Source organism: Canis lupus, chromosome 36 (genome assembly GCF_003254725.2).
Source record: "Canis lupus dingo isolate Sandy chromosome 36, ASM325472v2, whole genome shotgun sequence".
Lineage (NCBI taxonomy): Eukaryota > Metazoa > Chordata > Mammalia > Carnivora > Canidae > Canis > Canis lupus.
In genome coordinates, this window is record NC_064278.1 from 16,622,254 (window position 1) to 16,647,915 (window position 25,662).

The following is a 25,662-nucleotide window of genomic DNA, read 5'->3' on the forward strand; positions in this document are numbered from 1 at the left end:
AGGATCATGACCTGAGCTAGAAGCAAATGCTTAACCTACTGAGCTACTCAGGCATCTCAATTTTTAATCTTTAGTACAAAAATAATGGTTTTATAGTTGACCATCCATTAAAAAAAAAAAAAGACAAGGGTCAGTTTGTAAGTAAACTTTTATGGTATTCCTCTTTTAAGCCTGCACCATTTTAATACATCACACTTTTTGCATTAACACCTGAAGCTATAGAGTGATTATTCACATGGTTAACTAAGCTCATAGGTTTAATTGAGTATAAAATTATTTGTGGCCACATAACTACATCAGTCCAAAAGGCTGCTTTTAAATAATTTGGAACTTTTTCCTTTACTAAAGAGGCTACTGTTTATTTTCTTTCTTTTTCTTGTGAAAATAACCCCTTGATGAGTGATCTTTGCTTCTATTGTCTTCAATCTATGTAATCTCAACTGCAGAAGGGTAGAAATATATTGTTTTTCTGGAGCTTTAGCCTCCTCATTTTGGGTTGTGATTACTGACCTCCCTCTCTCCCTACCATTCCTACTGCCTGGTTAGAGAGCAGAAACAAAACTCCCACAATTGTCAAGATACCAATAGTAGAATTTATATTTAAAGGTTTTCTTTTTATTTCATGGCTTTCACTTGCAATTATACAATGAAAACATTCTCAGAAAAATATTACGATGTAGTTTTTTTGGGGTTTTTTGTTTTGTTTTTGGATCAATACTGCAATTTTGGTCAAAGCTCTGAGCTGTTTTATACCAATTCTTTGCATAAATGATTTTAAATGGTTCATTAAAAAAGAAGAAATACATCCAACAGTATAGCTAGTGCATGTTGAATATAGAATTCAGGTGACACTGTTGTGAGATGAAAACTAAAATTACACTCTTAAATGCTTTAATATAATTGAAAAATATTCATGTTAAAGCCGTGCCTTTGATCGTAAACCAAAAGTCCCACTGTCTTCTATCACAGGGTATTTTTATCCAAATAACTAATATTTTGAGTAGTGTTTTACGTGACAGTAGTATTTATGAAGGGTTTTTTAATTAAAGAAAGACTTTCTTACTGTATCATTTTTTGAAAACTCATGATTTTTTATATGAACTTTCTCTAAAGTTGAATTCCATGTATGACTTCTGTGTAATTGCTCTTTCTGATTCTTATTTATGTGCTTTAATATAAAATTTTTCTATGTTCCTCTTCTTTAACCAAAGTGTGTGATAACAGGAATGCTTCTTTTGAGAAATTTTGGAAGGTTGAAGTTTGCCAGATGTTCTGTGCTAACCTAAAAGTGCATTTTCTGGGTATCAAGACTGTGTTTCTTTCTTGTTCCTTTGATGGAATGAACATTTGCTTTGGTTCTTTTTGGTGGTGGTAGTATACTTCTACTCTAATCAGTTTGCCTTTTATTCAGTATTTAAACGATATCACGGCATCCAGAAAATCTGGCAAAGAAAATGATATTTTGATGACATTTTCCACAGGGCTCAACTAGAATGAATTATTACATTTTAACCGCAGCCCTAATAAACAGCTCCTTTATTTCCCGTGGAAAGGCACAATATTTCTTTGTCCAAGAAGTTGCCTGAGTATATGTATTGTTGAAGTGCTAAAAAGCTGCTTTTCTCTAAACTTTAGCTGAGAGACAATGGGATTTTCTAAGCATATACTATTGCAGCGTGACTCACTATTTTGTGATTATAAAAATGAATTTAGATTTAAATTTTGAAGTGAACATTTTTTACCCTAAATGGAGAAATCTCATACAACAGCCCTATTTCCTTTTACACATCAATCATTTCTGTGTAACTTCCACTTATCCACCAAATGATCTGCTTTCAGTTTTAGATTTTGAGTTCTTACTGTAATCTTTGACTCCCCTCCCCCACCTGTGGTTGGGCCACCCTAAAGGAATTTTTTTCTAAGCCCACAAACCTCTATTTTATTAACTAGGTTTTGTTTATTGATATGTGTTCCTAGAAGTAGGTGGAGGTGTTTGTGCCTCCCAAGAAGAGGAGAATGCTTTTTTTGTTTAAATCACAGATCCCTGGGTGTTGGTAGTATACCTTAATGAGCAATCGCATACAATCCAGTTGGCTTTAAAAAACAAAACAAAACAAAACAAAACAAAACAAAACAAAACAACGCCGTATTTTCCTAAACCCATTTCTGAGCTTGTCATTGTCATTATACTCTATCATTTGCTATTACTAAATTTTTTAAAAGGAGGAGGGATGTAGCATGGAGCCAACTTCCTGATGGAGCCTTGGGGAAGGTCATGTTTTGCCATGACCTGGGCATCATTCTTGAATGTTGTTATTATTGGAAGAGGGTGCCCTCAGGCCACCGCCCTTCCTTTCCCCAGAAGTGCTCTAACTATGGCAGACTTTCCAGCTCATCTTCTCTAGAATCAGAACTTCCAGGCTTTGGCTTATGGCTTGATGGGGAGTTCTGACAGCCACAGGCCAGTATCAGAGAAGACTACTATCTTACCTACGTTCGACTACTTCGTTTTATTGGCAGTAGTGGCCTGATTCTATTTTAATCCGAGTATGGTGAAGTCTTAGAGCAATTGCAAATTTAGAGCTTTAAGCAACTAGGACAAACGTTTATGTTGCAGCTTAAAGTGACTTGTGATTTTTTTTTCACTTAAACTATTTTACACATTTCTTTTTTATTTCTCTGGAATCTCGGTTACTGTTTTAGCAGTCTTAAGCTGTGAATAACTTCAAGGACAACACTATTGGATGTCAAGTAGAATCTTTATTTCAGACCAGTGTTTATGCCAATATATTTTAGACTTGACTTTATGCTTTATTTTGAGCATTAAAGAAAAGAATCTGTTTTCCAACACCTACATAACTGGACCTGCATCCTCTTTAGAAATGTTGTTTAATAAACATTGTTGCTTTATCATCCAGAGGCTATTGCCAAACGCTGTTAACTAGGCAAAAAAGAAAAAGGGGGAAAAGTTTTTTTACAGGTTTGTGTAACATCCACTCTTCTTCTTGTCGTGGTATCTTAGCTTGAAATCCAGGAAGCAATGGTGTATGGTGTCCATATCCATGATTTCCTGAATTGGAGAAAAAGTGTGGAAAGCATCTGGGGAAAAGGAGGCTCTTTACCAGCTTGTTTCCTGTAAGCTCAATTGGAAGACCTTGTCTGTGCAAATAGATTTCAAAATAGAGCCTGCCCTTTGACTGTCTCCATAATTACATGGCTCACTCTGTATTTTATTTGGCAGCCAGAGCAGTTAACCCCTGGAAGGAAGGGGCTGATGGCATGGCCAGCTTGGCTTCCCTGACATGTCCATGGGAATGAATAAACCACTGTTTGGAGAAGCCCATAGCTCAAAACACACCAGAACAGTCTTCAACTGAACTGAAACTTAAAAAAAAAAAAAAAAAAAAAAGTTTAATAATGTTTATTGTGATTGGTTTAGAAACTTACTTTATCCCTATTCTGTAAATTGTAGAGAGGTATTAATTGTTTAAAAAAAAAAATTGGGAGTTGGGGGAGTTCCTGTTGCTTTGATGTAATCAACATCTGTCAACAGAATGAATTTGCTTTTGTTTAGTTTCAAGGGCTCTTGTCCTTTAGCCTTACCCAATCAGTATCTGCTGCAGCCCGGGGCATTCCCCTAGCTGATTTTCTTTTTTCTTCAACAAATGCACAGGTTATTTCTTGTGAAATGTGAGCTTCTCTTCTGCTTTATAGTCTCCTTGAAATGGGAAGGAACCCTCAATCTTTCTCATTTACTTTTGAAACAGGTACATCTTAGTACTAGATTATAAAAATCAATGAGAGTAATATCAAGTGATGCAGACTATTTAATTTTCCTTTCACAACATTTGTGCAAGTTATCAAACCTATCAAGTAGACAGTCGGTGTTTTAGATCAAGAAATAGAAGGCACGGATGCATTTGCAGTGTTCCCTTTTGGACTTGAAGCACACAGTGCTATAAAAGCCTGTGCTCCTACTCTAGGTAATTGGTTGGAGTTCATGAAGTGTGATCTCTCTGTGGCTCTAAATCAGCACCTCGAAAATCTATTTCTATGGTACAGTCCCTTTTGAGCCTACTGTAGGAAGCAATATTTCTAAACAGTTAAAAATAATCTGTTTGCTGTCACAAAGTTACTTTTTTTTAAGTTAATGTATTATTTAAGCAAATAATTTGGTTTAAAATTAAAATTATCAATGACTGTAAGAGCCATATTTGAAAATGAATTAGCAAAACATTGTTTTCTCTCTTAGTAATCATAAATCATTTAAATCTGGCACACATTCCCCCCTTCATCCAAAATAATTGCCTCCATTTGTAAAATCAATTAGATGCTGATATGCTATAAATAATAGTTTTGTTACTAGACTTTGGCATTTGATCATTATGAAAAAATATATTCAATAAGACATTTTACAGAGTATCTTTTAAATTACATATTATCTCTGGTTGACATTGTTTAGGTACTACAGGCTATTTTATTGTGTTGTTTTCTACCCAGATGTTTAATACCTCTGAAATGCAACATAACTGAGGATTGATGGTACTCTGTAGGGTGGAAGTGCTTCTTTGGAAACATACAATGAAAAATATAGGCGTTGGTAGCCCACACTTGAGTACAAATATACTTTGTTCAGTTTTACAACTGCTTAAAATAGTAAGCATCTTAAATGTCTCTTTGGAAGTTGATTCAGGCCTCTTCTGTAAAAATACTTGTTGGCCAAAAGAAAACTCACATTTTCAGGGATAAAATCGACTTAATTAAGGGTCATTAGTAGAGGTGCACAGAAAAACCCGGGGCTCAGTGGGTGAAATGGAAGCGTTTCATTATGTGGTATAGAATGCATGAGCAGATAACAATTAAAATAGACCCTGAGTAAGAGGGCATGTTGCATGCATTCCTCCCTCCATCATACTTGAATTTTGTAATCCCACCTTTCAGACTTAATCTGGAAAGGGAAATAAAATACAGTTTTTAGAAATTGATGTTTTTCACAAATATTTTCATATTTAAAACCGTAACTTAGATTTCCACTGCAAATACAGATTTAAAATATGAAAAATGTGTTGCAGGATCCAGAGGACATATACCAATTTTAAAAGACATTCAGGCCGCACAGTGTGCTTCTCCATGGAGCGAAAGAAGCAGTTGCCTATAATTTTCGACATTCAGCTGAAACTAGACACTGATAGAATTTTTGTGACACTGAAAATAATTCTTACTATTACCTTTGATAACAGTAAATATTCTAGTATTTATAACAAATAACATATAGACATACTGCCTAAGGAAACCCTATAGAGAGTTTCTGTTACATAATCAATAGTAACAACACTCACTATGATCAGTCTTTTAAGATTAAATTAGTCCAAAGCAGCTCCTTGCTGATCTGGGGCTCTCCTCTTCTGAGGTTTCTGATGATTTTCAACCTGTGTCTCCTTAACTTCAGATGGTCAGGTTGTCCCTTGCAATAATTAGTACACACCTGAAACTTGTTTCCTGAAGATTGCTTTAACAAAAAGAAATACGGGACACCTGGCTGGCTCAGTCAGTGCAACATGTGACTCTTGATCTTGGGGTTGTGAGTTCAAGCCCTACGTTGGGTATAGAGATTACTTAAAACCTTAAAAAAAAAAAAAAAAAAAAAAAAGAGGGTGTGCTGTGCGCCCTAGGTAAACGATGGTGTCCAGAAGACAGAGAGGCCGGTCTTGTGACTAATGGAAGCCTGGCTGGTGTCCCTGCCTCTGATGATGGATGCTGTACATCAGATTAGCTGTAACATTGACTGTGGCAAGTTGAAAGTTAGATATAGTTGTGATAAGGTATCCTCAGTACTTTTATTTATTTATTTAATCAGGATATAATTGACATATAATATTTGTATTGTATCAGCTTTCGGTGTACAATGCAGTGCTTTTATAAAGAAAGGAAATACAAAGGAAACCCAACAAACCTTTTCTAGAATGGTCTCTTAGCAGTAACTGTAGTTTGGTTATCCTGTGACCCTGAATATAATTGGTACTGGAGGTTTTAATTTTACCCACTCTGCATTTAGAAAAGTTGTTAACTACTATTTATTAATTACAATATGATAAACAAAATTGAGGATTTTGCCCCACCTCCACATTAGTTGGAGGACCATTATCTTCTAAAGACATGTATTTCTTAAGCCCATTTCTTCATTTCACCTGTGAAAACACTAGATTTTTTTTTCTGGTTTGTAATGAATAGTTAGTGGAATAAACACGGTATGGTACCTTATTATCCTGTTACCTTGTGACAGCGTTTATAGGGTGTCTTTTATCAGATTGAAAGAAAAGATTTTGCTTCAAATAAAAAAAGTATCATATGAAAGTGGAATTTCTGAGTACACAGCAGAACCGTAATTGTCAACAGATTGGATATGTTCAGGCTGTGTTCCCGATGTTTAAGTCATGTGTGGGTGTGCCTGCATCTTTTCAGCAGTGAGCCTATCATTTGGCAGGACAGGTACATTGGCAACACTGTTCATTCTACAAGAGAATGTCTTAAAAGCCTCAACCAGATATCCAAGTAAAGGTGGTGACTTCATGCCTCAGGTTTTAAGTACATAGAAAAGATTCCCCCTATAATGACTGTCTACTTGAACTTGATAATGCTGATAAAGATGGTCTCTCTTTCATGTAATCAGCTGCATTGAAAAAAAAAATCTTCATGAGTCCTAAAATTGATCGGCATCCACATCATCCCATTGCCTGGGAGGTAGCATGACAATCAGATGCTGCTGAATGAAGGCACAAATGTCGGAGCTAAAAGAGACCCCTTCAAAGTTTATAAAGTCCAACTCCCTCATTTTTCTAAGCCTTCTGTATCAGTGGGCAGTATCCGAAGTGCTCAGCATAGAGCTTGGCCCCAGGAAGTTCTCAGCCAGTGTTCACTGTTACTGTTACCACTTGAAGTCACATAGTTAGCTCTTGGCCGGACCAGGAGCAGAACCATGGTTCCAAGGTGCCGTCCACGGCTGTCACTCTTGCCCATTTTTCATCATGCACGCATGTCGCCATCTGATGTAATCTAATGTATTTGTTGGTTTGCTTCTTGTCTGTGTCCCACCATAGAATATATGCTTCAGGAGAGCAGGGACTTTGTCACCTGGTTCACCTTGCATCCAGAGTATGGCATATGGGAGGAGCTCAGTAAGTAGTTGTTGAATTAAAGAATAAATATATTTAGAGGCCTGCAGGTAAACATGTTGAAGAGTTGAGAAGCAAAAGGGAAAAAATTAATGTTTACGGAGGACCTGCTTTTAGGATGGTTTACTTATGCATGTCATCTCAACTAATGCTCACAACAGCAGAGTGATGAGGAAAGCACTACTGTTCCCATGTAATGGTGGAGAATGTGGGCCTCAGACATTTCGGTGACTCAGATCTACCTGCCTCAAAGCTCATGCTATTTTCACTACTACAGTGCCTCTCAATTAGATCAGATCTACAAATTTTCATGAAAAGTACCTTCATTCTAAATGTTAGATGGGGGATCCCTGGGTGGCGCAGTGGTTTGGCGCCTGCCTTTGGCCCAGGGCGCAATCCTGGAGACCCGGGATCGGATCCCACGTCGGGCTCCCGGTGCATGGAGCCTGCTTCTCCCTCTGCCTGTGTCTCTGCCTCTCTCTCTCTCTCTCTCTCTCTCTCTCTGTGACTATCATAAATAAATTAAAAAAAAAAATTAAAAAAAATAAAAATAAAAAATAAATGTTAGATGGTCCTATGATGTTTATTTTTTTCATTATCCTTTAAAAAAACCTTTCCTTTAGGGCATCTGGTTGGCTCAGTCAGTCAAGCATCTGCCTTCAGCTCAGGTCATGATCAGAGGTCCTGGAATCAAATCCTACATTGGGCTCTCTGCTCAGCAGGGAGTCTGCTTCTTTCCCTCTCTGCCTGCCCCTCCTCCTGCTCATGCACTCTCTCTCTCTCTCTCTCTCTCTCTCTCTCTCTCAAATAAATAAAATCTTTAAAACAACAACAACAACACAACTTTCCTTTAGGGGCACCTGGGTAGCTCAGTCAGTTGAGCAGCTCTTGATTTTGGCTCAGCTCATGATCTCAGGGTCCTGGGATCATGCCCCGCTTTGGGCTCCATGCTCAGGGAGGAGTCTGCTTAAGGATTCTCTCTCTCCCTCTGCCCCTCCCCCTGTTCGCATGCTCTCTCTCTTTAAAATTAAGTAAATATGTCTTTTTTAAAAAAAGTTTCCTTTAATCCCTGGGGCACCTGGGTGGCTCAGTCCATAGAGCATCCAACTCTTGGTTTCAGCTCAGGTCGAGATCTCATGAGTAGTGGGATTGAGCCCCATGTAGGGCTTCGTGCCCAGGGAGGGTCTGCTTGAAGACTCTTTCCTTCTGCCCCTCCCCCTTGAATAAATAAATAAATCTTAAAAAAAATCTAATCCCTGAAAAAAACACATTCTCTAGCAAAGCATGCTATCTACGAGAGCCCCTGCACACTGTAGAAAGGCAGCTTGCAGTGGCAGGCATGGTCCTTGATTTGGTTTTAAGGGATGTGAAGCCCAGGCCCTAGACTACCAGAGGTGTGAGTCTTAGTTCCTCATCCGTGAAATAGTGATGATAATAGCTGCCCGCTTACCAGACAGAGTTGGTAAGAGTTAATGTATGTAAAGCACCTAGCACTGTGCTTCGTCAAAGAAAGTGGCCATTAAATGTTAACCACTATTATTGTTACTAATTCTATTGAGTGTTATCATTATTAATAGTAATCATAATACATACTTTCCTCAGAAGGGAAATACTTGGGAGCTTGTGTCTTGTCTGTGATCCTACCTAGGGATGCAGTGTGGGAGCCTTGACATAGATTGATTCCACCTAAGTCTTTGCTTTAGTTGGGCCCCGTAATTGCCAACCAACTTCATTCAATCACCTCACTGAAGCATGTGTTTGGTCAGAGAATGGAGCTTGGCTTGAGAGAGTGGATGGATAAGGTCAACCTATCACCAATTTTGGAAAAATAACCTAATGGTAGTAACATTTAATAGTTTTGTGATGCCTTTCACATTTGCTGGGCATTTCCATGTGCGTTAGGTCATTTTTTCTCATGTGTATGAGAAAAATAGTATACTTTGTGGAAGCAACTTGACCTGCTTTCCCACAGCTTTGGCTCACTGCATGTTTTGGGGGAAGCTACCTACCTTTGGGCGCCTCAAGATCTTCAGCTGTGGAGTGGAGTGGAAGGTTCTCGTTAAGACTAAGGAGCTAGGGATCCCTGGGTGGCTCAGCGGTTTCACGTCTGCCTTTGGCCCAGGGCGCGATCCTGGAGTACCGGGATCGAGTCCCACGTCAGGCTCCCGGCATGGGCCTGCTTACCCCTCCTCCTGTGTCTCTGCCTCTCTCTCTCTCTATGTCTATCATGAATAAATAAATCTTAAAAAAAAAAAAAAAAGACTAAGGAGCTAATGTATATAAAGTGCCTAGTACGGTAATTGACAGTGAATGCTCAGTATTAGAAGCTATAATGGAATGTACAATTTCTTTCTCATTAAAACCTTTTTATGTATTCTTTTTTTTTCTTTTTATGTATTCTTGAAGAAACTATCATTTATTAGACATCTACTGAATGCAAAGTGTTTTCACATAGTTTTTTATGTATTCCAATTAATTCTCACCAGAGACTCCAGAAACGTGATCAGGGGACACCTGGGTGGCTCAGCGGTTCGGTGTCTGCCTTCAGCCCAGGGTGTGATCCTGGAGTCCTGGGATTGAGTCCCACGTCGGGCTCCCTGCATGGGGCCTGCTTCTCCCTCTGCCTATGTCTCTGCCTCTCTCTCTCTGTCTCTCTCATGAATAAATAAATAAAATATTTAAAAAAATAAGAAACTTGATCAGGGTCACACAACTAACAAGTGGTGAAGCTGAAATGAATGTTCAGCCTTCTGCTTTCCAACCATCTGCTTTTCCTAGGATACTACCCTGCCCCATACACCAGTTGACAATCCTAGAATTGGTGGTGGTGTCATCAGGGAAATGTGCAAGCTTCAGTTGCTCTATCGAGCAACTTTTGATTTTTTTTAAAGATTTATTTATTTATTCATGAGAGAGAGAAAGAGGCAGAGACACAGGTAGAGGGAGAAGCAGGCTCCCTACAAGGAGCCCAATGTAGGACTCAATCCAGGTTCCCAGAATCACACCCTGAGCCAAAGACAAGACACTCAACCACTGAGCCGCCCAGGTGCCCCGCAACTTTTGATTTTTATTTATTTTTTATTTTTTTAAATTTTATTTATTTATTCATGAGAGACACACACACAGAGAGGCAGAGACATAGGCAGAAGGAGAAGCAGGCTCCATGCAGGGAGCTTGATGTGGGACTTTATTCCGGGCCCCCAGGGTCATGCCTGGGGCATGCTAAACCAGCAAGCCACCCAGGCTGCCCCAACTTTTGATTTTTTAAAGAAGTGATATTGCTGCATTTTATCTAGTTCTTATAATTTTTTAAAATAACACCTAAATACCTCTGTAAGTTTGATTCAACACTATTACATTCAACTTTATATAAGAATTTAAAAATCAAGTGAAACTTAGGACTTTGAATCATTGATCATGGGGGTTGGTTTGTGTCTGTGCCTTTTTCCAGTTCATTTGGAGATCTTGACCTTGGAGGCCAGTACTCACCTGCAGTTTGTGTTTCTATTATGCTCCATAGCTGAAATCTTACTCTAGGCCAGTAATGCTCAAACTTTAGCGGGCATCAGAATCACCCTGAGGGCTTGTTAAAACACAGATTGTTGGCCTCATCCCAGAGTTTGAGTCAGTGAATTGAGGGGCCCCATAATTTGCATTTTTCCCCATATGGTGCTGATATCCTGGTCTGGGTACCACATCTTGGGAACCAGTGCTCTAGACCAGGAGTCAACGAACTTCTGTAAATGACCAGATAGTAAATATTCTAGGCTTTGTGGGTTGTACAGTCTCTGTCACAAATACACAACTCTGCTACTATGGCTCGAAGCAGCCACAGAACATTGTAAGCAAATGAGTGTGGCTGTGTTCCAATTAACCTCTACTTATAGGCATTGAAATTTGAATTTCATATAATTTCATGTGTTATAAAATACTATCTTTCTTATTTCTTTTTGGCACATTTATAAATGTAAACATCATTTTTAGGTTGTGGACTGCACAAAAACAGGCAGCAGGCCAGATTTGGCCTTCAGGCAGTAGTTTGCTAACCCCTGGCATGCAATTGTGGCATGTTGGGGAATTTTCAAACTATCATTAATTATAAAAGTAATGCAAGTAGAAGGTTTAAAATATCTAACAGTATAGAAGAAAACAAAGTGAATCAGCAAGTCTTCCTCTCACCCCAGGCCTAGTCACATGCCCCAGAAATAACCACTATTGATAAATATCAATTTTCAGAAATTGTAGAGGGATATACAAACTTATATAAATGTATAAATTCTTTTTTACATCAGTGGGCTTTTTATAGATCTTGTTCAGCATTTGTCTTTTCCCTAACAATGTATTGCGGCTTGTTTACATATCAACAACATAGAAATGATTTAGCTTACTCTCTTTATCATTTTCTTTTGTGTAGATATACCATACTATATTTCACCAGTCCCTCATTGATGGAGATTTGCACTATTCCCCATTTTTTTCTACCATGAAAGTGAGGGTACATCTTCTTACATCCATTGTATCTGGAAGATAAAGCCCTAGGAGATGAGTTGCTGAGTCAGAGGATATGTGCATTTAAAATTTTGATAGATATTTCTAAATTCCTGTTGTGGGCACTTTAGAACCCTGTGTTCATTTTTGTTTCAGGGTCACACCCTATGTTTCTGTTTTGTAGTCTTTATCTGTCTTGAGCATTCATCATAGTGAATTTTGGTATAATGCCTCGCTGCACGTGAACTTAACACAGAGTAGTAATCCTGTCAAGGGCAAAATGTGCAGCTGGCAATTTGTCCATGATTCTTGAAAGGAAAACAGCTTTAAAGAATAGAAAGCCACCCAAACAGTGCGCCGAATCTGGGGTCATCCTGGACATGGCTGCATAAGGTACCACAGCAGAAATTGTTCTGTTTGCAGACCTGGTACTTAGCAGATGCTTCTATATGTTTGTTTCCTGTTAGAGTAGAGTTTTCCATTGTCAAACATTTTTTGTAAACATAGTATTAGCTAATAAATATGCTGTGCTATTCTTGTACTAGAACTCAGAATATCACTGCTTTCTTTTCTATTTGGGGCTTTTTTCTTTTTAAGCCAGTAAAGGATTAGGATAATGATTTAATAGACAACAATGCAACATCTTAAAATGTAGCACTATGTTAGGTTTTTTAACTTAAAATATGCCGATTTCTGCTCATAGGTTGTCACAGAATTTTCTCTTCACCATTCAATCATATCTACTTACACAAGCAGCCAAGCGGTCAACAAAGAAGAAATTTCTTTTTCCGGAGACAAAGAGAGATTTCCCACAGTATAGTTTTGCCGGCTGCAGTTTCTTCAGCTCACCCAGTCCCTGAGGTACCGTATTGCCTATTATCTGCTGCTTTTTCCAGCCAAGATGAAGCTTAACCACAGAAGCGATCAAATGTCTTTGCACCTTTGATTTCTGAGCCATCCGAATCATAATTTTTAAACTTGGTTTGTGATTTAAAATTGTGATTTGAGAAGTTGCAACATCTGCAGTTCCATAATATTAATTTTTTTCAAATAAAGCTCTGAGCTTACAGCCACTTAGCTTATTCAGACTTAGTTCCTACCATGAAATTTTCTATATTAAATTTCTAACATGAAGGCAAAAGTATATGTCTATAGTTTCTTAACTTTTTTAGAGAAGAATAATTGAGTATAAAATGGGGGTCATTCAAGAGCGATTACGTGAAACTAGTACACTAGATGTTTTTCCTAAGTCTACTCTTAATACCTTCTGTAGTATTAATTCTGTTGTTTCCAAATTCTCCTTTAGAGTCATTAAATAAAACCTCTTGCCTCAGAGCATTCTTCATTTTTTTTTTTTCAGAGATTACAATTCTGTGGAAAGACGATCTATCCATTTTTTGAAATGCAATGTAAAGGAGGTGTGGGGATCATGTAGAAAGAACAAGAATAGGTAAAAGAAGTATAGATTTGTCACAAAAGTCACCTGCTTTCCCCCCTTTTATGCATTTTTTTGGACAGGAAACCCACATTAAGTATACTGACACACTCCCTGAAGGTGAGTGGCCCTTTTTTTGTGTGTGTGGAAAGGGGCCAATGAGACAGGCTGCCAGAGCCCAGAGTATATTCCTGGTCTTTCCTTAGTGGGAAAGAAAAGGAGGTCTCCGGAGAGATGAATGTATTGTTTTATAATGTCCGTGACAACCCAGGAGCCCTTCTGCCTGTAATTGTAACCTGGCCCAATCACAAAGCAGAGGGGAGTCAAGAGCACAGTCAGTGGGGGAGGCTGGGTGAGCTTTCGTGGGCACTGGTGGCAAAGCTGTAGGAGTAGACGCTCGCCCAGGGCCTGGCCGTGGCTGGCTACCCAAGCAGTGGCTTTACCTGTAGCAGAAAGGCCCCATCTGAACACAAGAATAAGTGAAGGTCTTCAGCCCTGTGTGATGAGCTTTACAAAGCGCAGACCCCTAACCTCAGCCCTTCCAGAGTTGCTGTGATGTCAAGTTGAAGAGTGTTGTCTCCCTCAGCTTCCTGTCCCCAACTGCTGTGTACCCTTAGTGGGTACTGTTCAACAATGCTTATGTGGCAGTTGCCACAAATAGATTGTAAAGAGCTGAGCAAAACCTTGGGACTGAAAGAAGCTCTGTGTGTAAAATAGTATTTATTTTCTGAATACTGCCCATAGGTTTAAGTAAGCAGTGGAGAATGTTCTACAAGGGTGATCAGAGTTGAATGTTTTGAGTTGGGGGGGGGGTTCTTTGTTTGTTTTTGACAAGTGATGGAAATGTTCTAGGTATTTTTTAGGTACTTAAAAAAGAGAGAGAAAGAAAGAAAAAGAAAAGAAAGCTGTTGGGTTTTGTTCTCTAGTCCCTTCTTAGTTTGGGTACAGTTGCAGAGTGTAAGAAAAGTGTATACGTAATAGGCTTCAGTGGACTTGACAGTCAGCCTTTTACATATATTCATTCGGAGAGGGTGTTGTGAGCTATCCTTTGCATAAATTTTATCTTTGTGTTAAGAAGATGAAAGTGCTCTTAATTAGCCATTTGGCAATTTGGAAGCTTGGTGCTCTTTTTCCATCAATGGCAAGAATGCTCCTTACAGGGTTGGGAGGAGGAAGAAAAGAAAACTACTGTTTGTTTTGACCAGAAGTCTACTTCAGACCAGTTTGACTCAAAGCACAGTAAGGTTAACAGACCATCCAGAGGCAGCACTCACAGGCAATGTTAAGTTCAAAAGGGCAGGGGAAGGAACCGGGGGCAGCCTGGAGGGTCTGTCCTGCTGGCTTCGGAGGTCGGTGCTCCGGCAGGAAGGGCAGAGCTCCATGAAGCAGGAGGCTGTGTCCGACAAAATGATCCCATTGTCGTGTGCTGGGTTCTGATCTTCATTTTCAATCCTTTTTCCTCAAGCACATAAAGAAGCCAGACTATGTGACGACAGGCATTGTACCCGACTGGGGAGACAGCATAGAAGTTAAGAATGAAGATCAGATTCAAGGGCTTCGTCAGGCTTGTCAGCTGGCCCGTCATGTCCTCCTCCTGGCTGGGAAGAGTTTAAAGGTGGCGTCTCACCAAGCCTCTGGACCTCCATAGGGACAACAAGCCCTCCTCTCTTCCCTCTCCCCCTTTAACTCTTCTTTTGTACACATCCACTTTGTTAAAAATCAAGTAAAGCCTTGGGGTGGGGGGAAAGGGATTTTATTATTTTATGTGTTCGTTCTAGAGGTAGCTTAAAATCCAAATGCAGTTTTAAGTAGCAGGATTCCGGAGAGGCTTTGGGCCCAGTCAGCCTGTCCGGCGTGATCAATGGCAGACAGCTCTGACTTCCGCCCCTTCATTCCTGCCTGTAGTTTCTGCTTTTATTCCCCACGTTATTTCTGTGCCTGAAAAGTTGTTCGGCCTCATCCTTTGTCTCCTATTTTCTTGCATTAGCTCTGCAAAGAAGGATTAGAGCACATACACAAAGCTGTGCGTAATATAGAAACGTAATTACAGACAACTGTCTTACTACAAGATTTAGTTCTTTCAGAATAATCTGAAGCCCCCTGCTTTATGAGAATCATTTATTAAAAAAGAAAAAAAAAAAAAGTACGGGCCTGAAGTTTCCAGAAGGTGGGCAGAATTTAGGAAGTGAATCTCCATGATGAAATCACTTAGGGTATCATCTGTGTAATGAACTTGTTATAGCAACATAACTAAGCATGATGTGAATAACAAGTAACACAATATTTAATAAAAGATTTTGGTTTAGAATTTTATTTAGGACTCAGGAGTTTACGGAACACTTGTAAACTCATGCACTCGTAAAACTCAATTTTAGGGTTTGTTTTTTTTTTTGTTTTTTTTTTTTTTAGTTTGAGAGCAATCGGATGCCTTCTGATAAGGGAGACATATTTTTTTAAAAACACAATGGGTTTATTTAGGCATGAAAGAAATCGAGATTTGTGAAAACCAAATTTCTACAATATGTATCAGACTGAGTTTTTAAAATAATGATCTATAATCTTCACATCATTGTTGCTAAGCCCGTGTGAGCTTTCGCTGAGATAAAAAGGTGTGGGCCGACTTACTTCTTCAAGCCCTGTCATCTAAACTGAAGACACTTTTGAGAATTTATTTATAAGCTTCAGTTAGCCTGAGGCACTAACCCTTGAGGAAGAGGAAGGAATTGCCTAAGAACATATTTGTGAAGTGTTCAGGCTCAAAGGGAGTCATGTCGTTTAATGACTCACAGATAATTTAAAGCATCTTAGGGTTTAGAGTTTCCATTTCCTAACAGCCCATAATGCCATCGTATACCCAAAGAATTGTCCAAAAGGCACAACTTAAATATTTAATGTTAATCACCATTAATTAAAATGTTGTATCACACGTTTATCCCAGTAAATCTATACAGCCTCATCTAAAAGCGCTGTAGCTATAGACATGGTCAGTGAGTGCAGGAAATGTCTTCAACTGTTGCTACACAATTTCTTTATTTAATATTTTAGGTTGACATGACAACTGAAGAGATAGATGCTCTTGTCCATCAGGAAATCATCCGTCATGATGCTTATCCCTCACCTCTAGGCTATGGAGGTTTTCCAAAATCTGTTTGTACCTCTGTAAACAACGTGCTATGTCATGGTATTCCTGACAGGTATTCATTGCTTAATAACATATTCTTCCTTTGGAAACTAAAACATGAAACTAAGATCTATAACATATGTTGAAAGACACTAGTTTAATTGAAACCCACCTGCAAACTTTTGAAACTGATTATGGTAAAACAAAAATTTTGAAGTATTTTGCTTCTAAGTAGACATAATTTAATGTTTGTTGAAGCAGCGTGTAATCCAAAAAGGTCCTCGTTCATGAAATATTTCTTTTGCCTTCTTAGATTTCAACCATATAAATGGTAAAACCCCAAATGTAGGCAAATATAGGTTATCAACTACTGTTTCAGCTCCTTGCAAAATTAAAGTAACTGATAAGTACATTTTTTAAAGAATTTTAAAAAGATTTTTAAACAATGGCAATATGTTCATATTCTGTATTTCTTGGAAAATTTGACGTGACCAACATAACTTAAAGATTAGATATAGTTATTCTATTTATTCCTCTTCTACTCCAAATTATCATTGAAACTCACCGGGTCTGTGATAGTCTTAGGTATTTATTTTTTACGTTGCTTTTATTGAGATCTGTCTATCACCATTTCTATTCTGTTTACGTTTCAGTCGACCTCTTCAGGATGGAGATATTATCAACATTGATGTCACGGTGAGTAAATAATATAAAAAATAGTCTTTGATCAACTTCAGAATTGCTGGTAGCAACAGGAAGAATTGTGGATTGAAAATGTGAACTGCACCAAGGGAAGTGCTGTTTACTTCTAGACCCAGACGCAAGCAGCTGGTTTCCTTTTTTGTCTTTAACTCCGTGTTTATTCCAAGTAAACCCAGGCCTGACTTGAATTTAGGGCTGGAATCAGATGCACTGAGATCAATGTTGGCCTAAGTGAAATGTCAACCCAATCCTGCTATGTGTCATGTTTTTGAGAAGGTGTAATTGTTATTGATCCACTGTGTAGTTAATGCAGAGCACCACAGCACTGGGCAGCTGCTGAAGCTAGATATGTATGAGATGAGCTAACGCGAAGAAAGCCAGCATTTTTCCTTCACTCTGCCAAGATTGATCTTCCTCTTCCTGCTGATTTTGAGTGGGGCCTGTCATTATCTTACTCTGTCATTAGGGGCTACATTGGCCTGTGTGTGTCAGTCTATTTGGACAGCAACTCTTTTGCTAGCAGTGTTCCTTAGATTTATTAAAATCCCTGAAGGGTAACGTCGTGTTCCATTGGTGGTATGGAGGATAGAGAGAGTCTTGAACTCGGAGCTTGCAAGCCGAGTGGTTTTCTCTCTGAACCTGACTTTTTACCAACTGGTTTAACAACCGTGCTTTTAAATAACAACCCAAAGTAATTTGACATGGGAACTTCAAATTGTACAACCTCTATCTTTTTCTTGGATTATTTGTGCTTTGACAGTTGATTTTACTAAGAAACTTTGTAACGGTCCCTCTGGATTATGTAGGTTATAAATAAATTCTCTGCATCTGATTAATAAATAAGTTTTAAATATATAAATAAAATTTAATCATCTGGTGAGAACTAGTTGAGATGGACAACTGAGGAAATATTTTCCATAGTAGTTATTTTGTATCCAGACCATGAATTTAGATAGCATGGGAATGAAGTAGAAATTGGCGTCCAGTAGTTGAGTTCGGTCAAATTTTTAGTTGCTTAAATTAACTCACCCTCTTTTCTGCGTATCAGTTTGTATGATGATAGAGCCAAAGATTCTTTTATTGCTGCTACTCTTTCATATATCATTTTGCCCTACTTAGAATACTTGAACATTTGCTTCACATATATTCTGTTGGTTTATCTTTCCAACTCAGAATCATATAGAAGGAGATATTTTATGAAGTATACCTGAAATAAAATATTTTTCATGACATACTTTTCATTCAATTGTAACTGATTTGGGGGTTTTACATTTATTATCTCACCTAATCACCCTCTAATAAAATATTGCTACTTTTAAAGGAAATCAGAACACTTTCCTACTGCTTCCAGTGCATACAAAGAGACTATCTCATGCCTTTTCTGTTTCCTGAAGACTTTTAATACATTTTTAACATTCAAATATTTCACAGTTGCAAAACTCATAAAGCAACATATAATATTTCAAGTGTCTAGAAATGCGAAAGAGTCAAGAAAACATATAGGTCACTATCTTAATAAATCATATTTCTTTTTTTTTTTTTACTCCTCCCCACAAATTCTGCTTCTTTTGAGATATGTTGTTAAGTGAAAGATTCCATTATCAGATCCTATACTTCTATCAGAAAATATTCCTCATGCATTTTATAATTGTTTACATCTAGTATATCACAAGAAAACAGACCGCTTTCCCCCTAGAAAGTCAAATGTTAAAAAACAAATTGTGAGATGCCTAGAGTAGTTGCTCAATAAATATTTGTTTAATGAATGAAGTACAAAACAAAAATAGTTTGTAAGCACAAACCCTAATTTTAGATAACTGCCATAGACTTTCAAAAGTATTGTTATTTTCATATATATTGAATCTTTCACACATTTTGAAAGCTAGCAAAAAGTAATATAAAAAACAAAGATTTTTAAGAATATTTTTAACCTAAATAACAGTTATGTAAACACTGGATTAGACATCTTTAAAAACAATTACTCATATTAGTGACTATAATGTATTTGTGTATAAAATCAAACTTGTACTTTCTTGGTTTGCAAATGGGAATGAATGTATAAAACACTACTCTATTGGAGGTAATTAAGGTCATTTGACATAGTAGAGAAAACATTTGATTCGAAGCCAATAATCCATCATGTTAATCTGGATCTACCTCTGTGTTCTGCCGCTAACCTTAGACAAGTTACCTGTTTATGCCCAGGCTTCTGACTTATAAAGTGGAGACCGAATAAAGATGTTTCCTGCTTCCCTTACAGAGTGTAGTAGAGTATTTTTTTTTTTTTAGCACAGAATAATATACAGGTTTAAGACATTGACTCAGTATTAAAATAGAAAGCTCAGATAAATATCTTTTTTATAAGTTTCTGCATTCTGCATGAGAAAGAGAAATGTGAAAAATAATCACATAGATCAAATGAATGCAAAATGACAATTTCCGTGCTATATCTAAGGATCAGTATTCAACAGTGTCTTCCACCTTCTATATTTATTATCATGTTTTGTTGACTATTGACGTTTATAACGAATCTGGTATTTTTCAAGATCCTATAGTGCCTACTGAATCATTAACGACTGATAAAATTATATTTTCTGTAATTTTATTCTTAAGCTTATTTTGTTATATCTTAATCCTTTAAACCCCCATGTGTAGTGTTTCCTGTTAACATTCTGCTATCTGGAACATTTGACTAAAGTTTCACTTCCAGACAGGATCTTTCTATAACATATTGCATTCCCATATTGAATCACTTCAGTTCTTAGAACTAAATTCTCCCACTGTCTAATACTGACGTGTCTATTTCATTTCTTATTATCTATCACTTCCAAGTGCAGAATTAGTAAATAAAAGATCAAGTATCTTTCTGACACTGAAGAAACTTTTCACTGTGTTAAATACTTCTAGGCCCTCTAGACCTATTGTAGTAATTGTGGGTCAGTGTCTTTAGTCACTAATTTATGAATATGTAGTTTTGTCTTCCCAGAAATGAAGTGAGGAATCAAAATATTATACCAGCATTGCTAATCATAATGCTGAAATAGCCATTCTAGTTACGTATTTATTTTTAAATTTTGTGACATCATTGTATGGCTTCATCTTTTTAATTTCTGAAGGCAAATTCAGAAGCATATCTTTCTTTTGTAGGGAAACTTGAAAGTAATTCTGGAAGAGTGAAACCTATGAATCTACTAAATACATAAATGAACACAATATATACTTTGGGAGAGTACATTTTTTAAAACAAGGCCATATTTTTAAATGTTTGCCTGTGTTTAGGTCTATTACAATGGCTACCATGGAGACACCTCTGAAACGTTTTTGGTGGGCAATGTGGATGAATGTGGTAAAAAGTTAGTGGAGGTTGCCAGGAGGTGTAGAGATGAAGCGATTGCAGCTTGCAGAGCGGGGGCTCCCTTCTCTGTAATTGGAAACACAATCAGGTAAGCCTGACACTGACAAGTAAAGGGAGGGTTGGCAAATGGTACAAAGGTTATTGGTGGCTTGGTACAAAGTTGATGACATGTTTTATGATTCAGAACCATCATTTCAGTCTGATATCAGTATGTGAACTGCCAAGCTGCAATGCTGTTCCCTGGGTTAAAAAAAAAAAAAAAAGAAAAAGATTTTAAAACAGTGAATTATACTAGGGTCAGCAGGAAACTTACAGGAGCAGCAAGCAATATTTATATGACTCCTTTAGTTTTAGCTCAACATATAGGTCTGGAGCGTTGCTTTCCTCAAAATCACACCAAACATGGAAGAAAGTACGTAGGAAGGGGATAAGCATCCCAAACTCTTGGATAATGAAACAGGAGGAAAGCTAAATTTTATAAAGGAATGAAGTGAAATCTATTCCTGTGATACAAAGATAAAAAACATTGGCTCAAGGAAGCCTTACCTTTCAAATCAGTGGATTAGCAAACAGGCTGAAAGGGTGAGCCTACATCCTTCTCTACATTTTTCCTGTAAACCATTGTTTATTTTCCAAACAGTATATACTAGGTTTGCTTTTTGAGTGTATGTGTATTTTCTGAATTCCAGCCTTTCCCCGTAATCTGTTACCTACTTTGAGATCTTTTTTTTTTTTTTTTTTTTACCCCCATAATTGTTTTGGAGTAGACATACAGAATATGTGTTTTCATTTAAAAGTAATGCATTTTGTTAAAGATGATCACATCAGTACCTTCAAAAGTACTGTTCTCATTAATAAGAACCATTGAATACTTCCCGTTTGTCTAAAGGATGGAAGGCTTAGTCACCTTGAAAAGATGCTGCCTTTTTTCTTCGTAAGCCCTCAAATACTTTAAGAAAAAAGGCAGTAAAATATCAGTTAAATGTATTTATGGCTTTAAAAATATTGTAACAATGTCTGAATCAAACTTTAGTAAAATCTCTTTGGGTTATATCTGAGAAGCTTTTATTGAAGACTTTGAACAAAATTGTGTTTTTGACAGTTTTAAATTATAGGCTAACTAGCCTGGGAAAAAAGGATAGTGTCTCTCTGTTCTTTCATAGGAAATGTTGAATCAGACCCCTACTGGGAAAAGAAATTTAATGCATATCTCACTATCTTACTGTCCATGAATATAATAGAAATGAATTCAAAATGCAGTTTTATTTTTGCAAATGGGATGAGTCGATAGATGTATCTCATATTTTTGAACACCTAGGGTTCAACAAATTTACTGGTGGTGCTCTTGCATTTTAACAAAATTTATTCTTCAGTCGAAGGGGGCAGAGAACACTAGATTCTTATTCAAGCATTCTATCGAGCTCTGCATTCATGGCTGTGTCTAAAGGGCATGTCAGCCTTTGATTCTCTCTGAGAGGTAATTATCCTTTTCCTGTCACGGAACAACAAATGATAGCTAACTACAGAGGCACATTTGCAGTAGTCACATTCATCAACTGCAGAAAAAAAAATTCAATTTAATTGTGCAACACAGCTGCACATGGGCTTTTGAGCATTTCTGTTGTTCTCCCTGTCTCGCTATTCCTCCCTCCAGATCTATTTTTTAAACTTTTTTTCTGGTTATTTTTTCCCCTTTTTGTCTCTTCTTCCATTTTTACTCTCTGTACTTTCTTGTTAAAGTAATTTTCCTTTGTGGCTCTCATTCTTTTTTCCCCATTGAAGGCTATGAATGTAGAAAATTATCACAATTACTCATATAATTGAGCCTCTTTGTAGCAAGTGCAACTCCAGTAGCCTTTCTCCATCATGAAAATGGTTTCATTATAGGGTTTTTCATATTCTCTGACACCATCTACACAGAGGAACAGGCGTGCAGATGAGATGTGCTAGGAACAGGCTAGATCAGTAAGGTCACAGTAGGAATAATTAGCTCTGCTATGGAAAGAGCATCTAGGCCTTTTACTGCTACATAAATGTACTGTCCGTGGCTTTTAGTCACAAAAAAACTTACTAACAAATGGAGCTCCCGCCTACTACTTTGAAAAAAAGATTTGTATCAACACTACAATTTTCCATCATTAAGACTAATAACACAGAGCCTAGTATACATCAAGGGGAATAAAAAGAAAAATCTCACATTCAAGTGGCGGCTGGGTGCTGACCTTTGTTCCCTTTTTTTGTGTACGACTTAACTCTTTACAAAAAAGAGCCACACGCCACACCAACATGCAGGTGAACTCCAGCTAGTACTAGCAAAGCATAGCATTCAGTCGGAAAATCTGATAAATCTCCATGCAGGATAATGCATTTCATTACATATTCACTACATTAATTCTAGCTACATAAAAAAAAAAAAAGAAAAGGAAGAAGAAGAAGAGTAGAATTGAAAGTGACATTGGATTTTAGCTATCTGGGTGCAAAGGTCAGTTTTTGCAGAGTATGAATTTGCATGTATAAGCTCCTTTGAAAATCAGATCAGTCCCAACAACTACACTTACAAAACTATGTGAAAAATAATAGACAATGAACTTTTTACTTTTACCCTGATACATTTCATTATTTAGATGGCTTACGTCTGCCACCAGGGACTAACAAATGTTGAGCCAGTGTTTCTGGACATGTATTATTTTGCCTTTTCTCATTCAGGCAAAATCTCAACGGAGTAAATAAACAAACAATCTCCACCTTTAAGCCAAAAGTACTTGGAATCATTACAGATGAAGGTTTACAAACATCTTTCAACCCAGTCTCATTTATTTTAAGATATTCACCGTCTTTTGCATAGCCTCCCTCTACTGATACACCATGAAAAGAACATTCAAGCTTCTTTTATTAGGAGTGTGTTACCAAAACCCCAGTGATCTTTATAGGAAATTTTGAAATTCTCTGAAGCCTGTAAAGGTAGGAGGATGTCTCTGAAGGCGTACTGGCTAAAATAGTTTAATGAAAAGGGCTCCCTGTGTGCCCTTTTGCTTCATGAGGATGGCTAGTGATCTTTAGGTTACAGTGTTATTACATGCACTGCACTTCCATTTGCTTTAAATTATTTCTAAAGCTGTATATTCACATGTTCTCTAGATGATATGATCTGTACATATGAGAATATTGTGAATGTGTAGATTCATGCATCCCAAATATGTGACAGTTCAATCAAAAATAATTTAAACTTATAGTTGTAAATGTCACGATGAAAGTATCAATAAATGGTTTTTAATGTTTAATTCATAAGTATATGTTTTGATATTAATTTAGAAGAATATAAAGCAGATTTTTAAAAATAATCTCTTTCTATTAGATTATGCACATTTAAACAATAAGTGGCTCAGGCAAAATAAGTCATTTTAATGTCATCTGTGATGGATTTTTCTTGACAGCTACTGTAAATTACAATTACACTGCTTCTCTCTGCACATGAAAGTAAGCACTGCAATAAATTATCTTTTATTTCAATCCATCATGTCTGCTTTTCGGAAACAGAAAACCTCAAATAAAAGTTCAGCGCTATTGTAAGAAAAATACAGTAATTTGTGATCCAGCTTGAAACAAAAAAATGTACCACTCATTTGGAAAACGGTCGTTGGCTTTCAAAAATATTACTAATTGTACTTAAACATTCCTCGTCATTAGAGGGAATCCTTGGACTCCTACATTCCTTCATCCAAAGACTGCTGTTTAAGATAAAAATCTGGAAAGACCGAACTTGGAAAATCAGGTGCCATTTAATTAGAGATGTGACCGTTTGGAAATTAATGCTGTTTATAGGATTCAGGTAAAAATAGTGATCAAACTGTTTCCACGTGAATTTTTATTTCTTGAGAAGAGTGTGCACTTAACCACAGTCCTCCTCTGCCCTCTTGGGGTATGTATTCTTAGTCACAAAATGTAGCTGAAGCATATTAAGAATTTTAATTTATCTAGACAGTCTTTCCAATTGAGGAAAACAACCTCAGAAAGGGAATTAAATGGAAGAAAATGGTCACAAGATGAAATTCCTGAAGAGGGGAACCATAACTGCAACATGAACTGTAATAATAGTATGATTTAAAAGTAAGTTCGGAAACTACACTTGTACAAGGTCTTCTTCGCTCCCCTCCTGTCCCTCCCCAAATAGTCCCTGTGAAGGACTTCAAATCATAAATGCGCTCAGGCTCATGGGTAAGTGTCATGCTGTCTGAGAGGATTTTTACTTAGAGGAAATCAGAACAGAACAGCTAATACCAGGAGAATTCTGTGCAGTAGGTTTCAGCAGAAAGAAGGCAGATCCTCCTGAGTGGAATGTCCAGGGCAGCAAGACCCTCTGTTCAGAGGCGGGCATGGCCCTGTGACGGCTGGTGCTGGGGGAGCAGCCTCGGCATCTCTTGGGCACCCCTACTTGCCCCATTGTTTCCATCTCCCTCAACACACCAGTTAGGAGAAGCACACATGCTCCACCTTCCCGTGGGCTACAGTCAGGGTTACCACTACTTGCTTTCATGGTAAAGTGGAATTTGCTACTACAGGTCATTCGGGTTGGCTCTAGGAAGTTGGGTTTCTAGCCTAGAGTCGGGTACATAATCTCGTGCTTCCCCTATATGCCAAAATAGTAGAAGGGGCATGATTTTAAATAGTAGTTAGAAACATTAGTGAGATCTTATCCCATTTAGTCCCAGTAAGTATGTGTTAAAAAGCTCACTACAAATCCAAAAGGGAAATACCCTGAAAAGCAGACCAGAAATATATACTTAGCTCCTGGGAATCAAGCATTGAGATGGGTGCTCAGCCAAGGCACTGAGCGAAATTTGTCCAGTTCTTTTCCTCTTTCCACCCGGCTGTGAAATCCTGACCTTGGCATTCATGACACATCCATTCTATGATACTCCTGTAACCATAAGTTCCAGCAGGATCCAGGCAGTAAATTGTTGTAGGAGAATGCACTCAAATATCTTTAGCCACTTGTAATTGCACAGCTTCTTTTATGAAGAGGAATGAGAGGTGTGATGGCGGAGGGACCCCAAGTGTTTTTTCCGAGTGGGCTTTCTTCCTTTCCTCTCATCAGAAATTAAAATGAAGATTGCCATTGTAACACACATTTAAGATGTAGCCGTGATGCCTGCCAATCAGTTAGATCCTAGGTGGGGTTTTTTTTTTTCTTTTAAGGAAAGAAAATAGAACGGTTTATATTGAATCTTCTTTAGAATCGTTGAGGTGTGTTGGGTCTGAAGTCACATAATTTATAGGTTTAGGTAGAACCCATTCTTGTAAAAAAAAAAAGTCTAGATGATTATTGTCTTTATCTAATAATCTCTCTCTACCCTCTATCTACTTTCCGTTCTCTGTTTTTATTCAGAAA

The 25,662-nt window shown here is 37.6% G+C and overlaps 1 protein-coding gene across 1 annotated transcript in view; it reads left to right on the forward strand.

Annotated features, from left to right (window-relative positions):
* The window catches only part of METAP1D (methionyl aminopeptidase type 1D, mitochondrial), an 88,496-nt gene that overhangs the window by 58,437 nt on the left and 4,397 nt on the right, over positions 1 to 25,662 (forward strand). Inside the window, exons 2-6 of the mRNA XM_025460187.3 lie at positions 12,364 to 12,521; positions 14,561 to 14,710; positions 16,141 to 16,289; positions 16,870 to 16,912; positions 20,198 to 20,361. Of these exons, the coding sequence (XP_025315972.1) occupies positions 12,364 to 12,521; positions 14,561 to 14,710; positions 16,141 to 16,289; positions 16,870 to 16,912; positions 20,198 to 20,361 (664 nt within the window). The remainder of the gene's footprint in view (positions 1 to 12,363; positions 12,522 to 14,560; positions 14,711 to 16,140; positions 16,290 to 16,869; positions 16,913 to 20,197; positions 20,362 to 25,662) is intronic.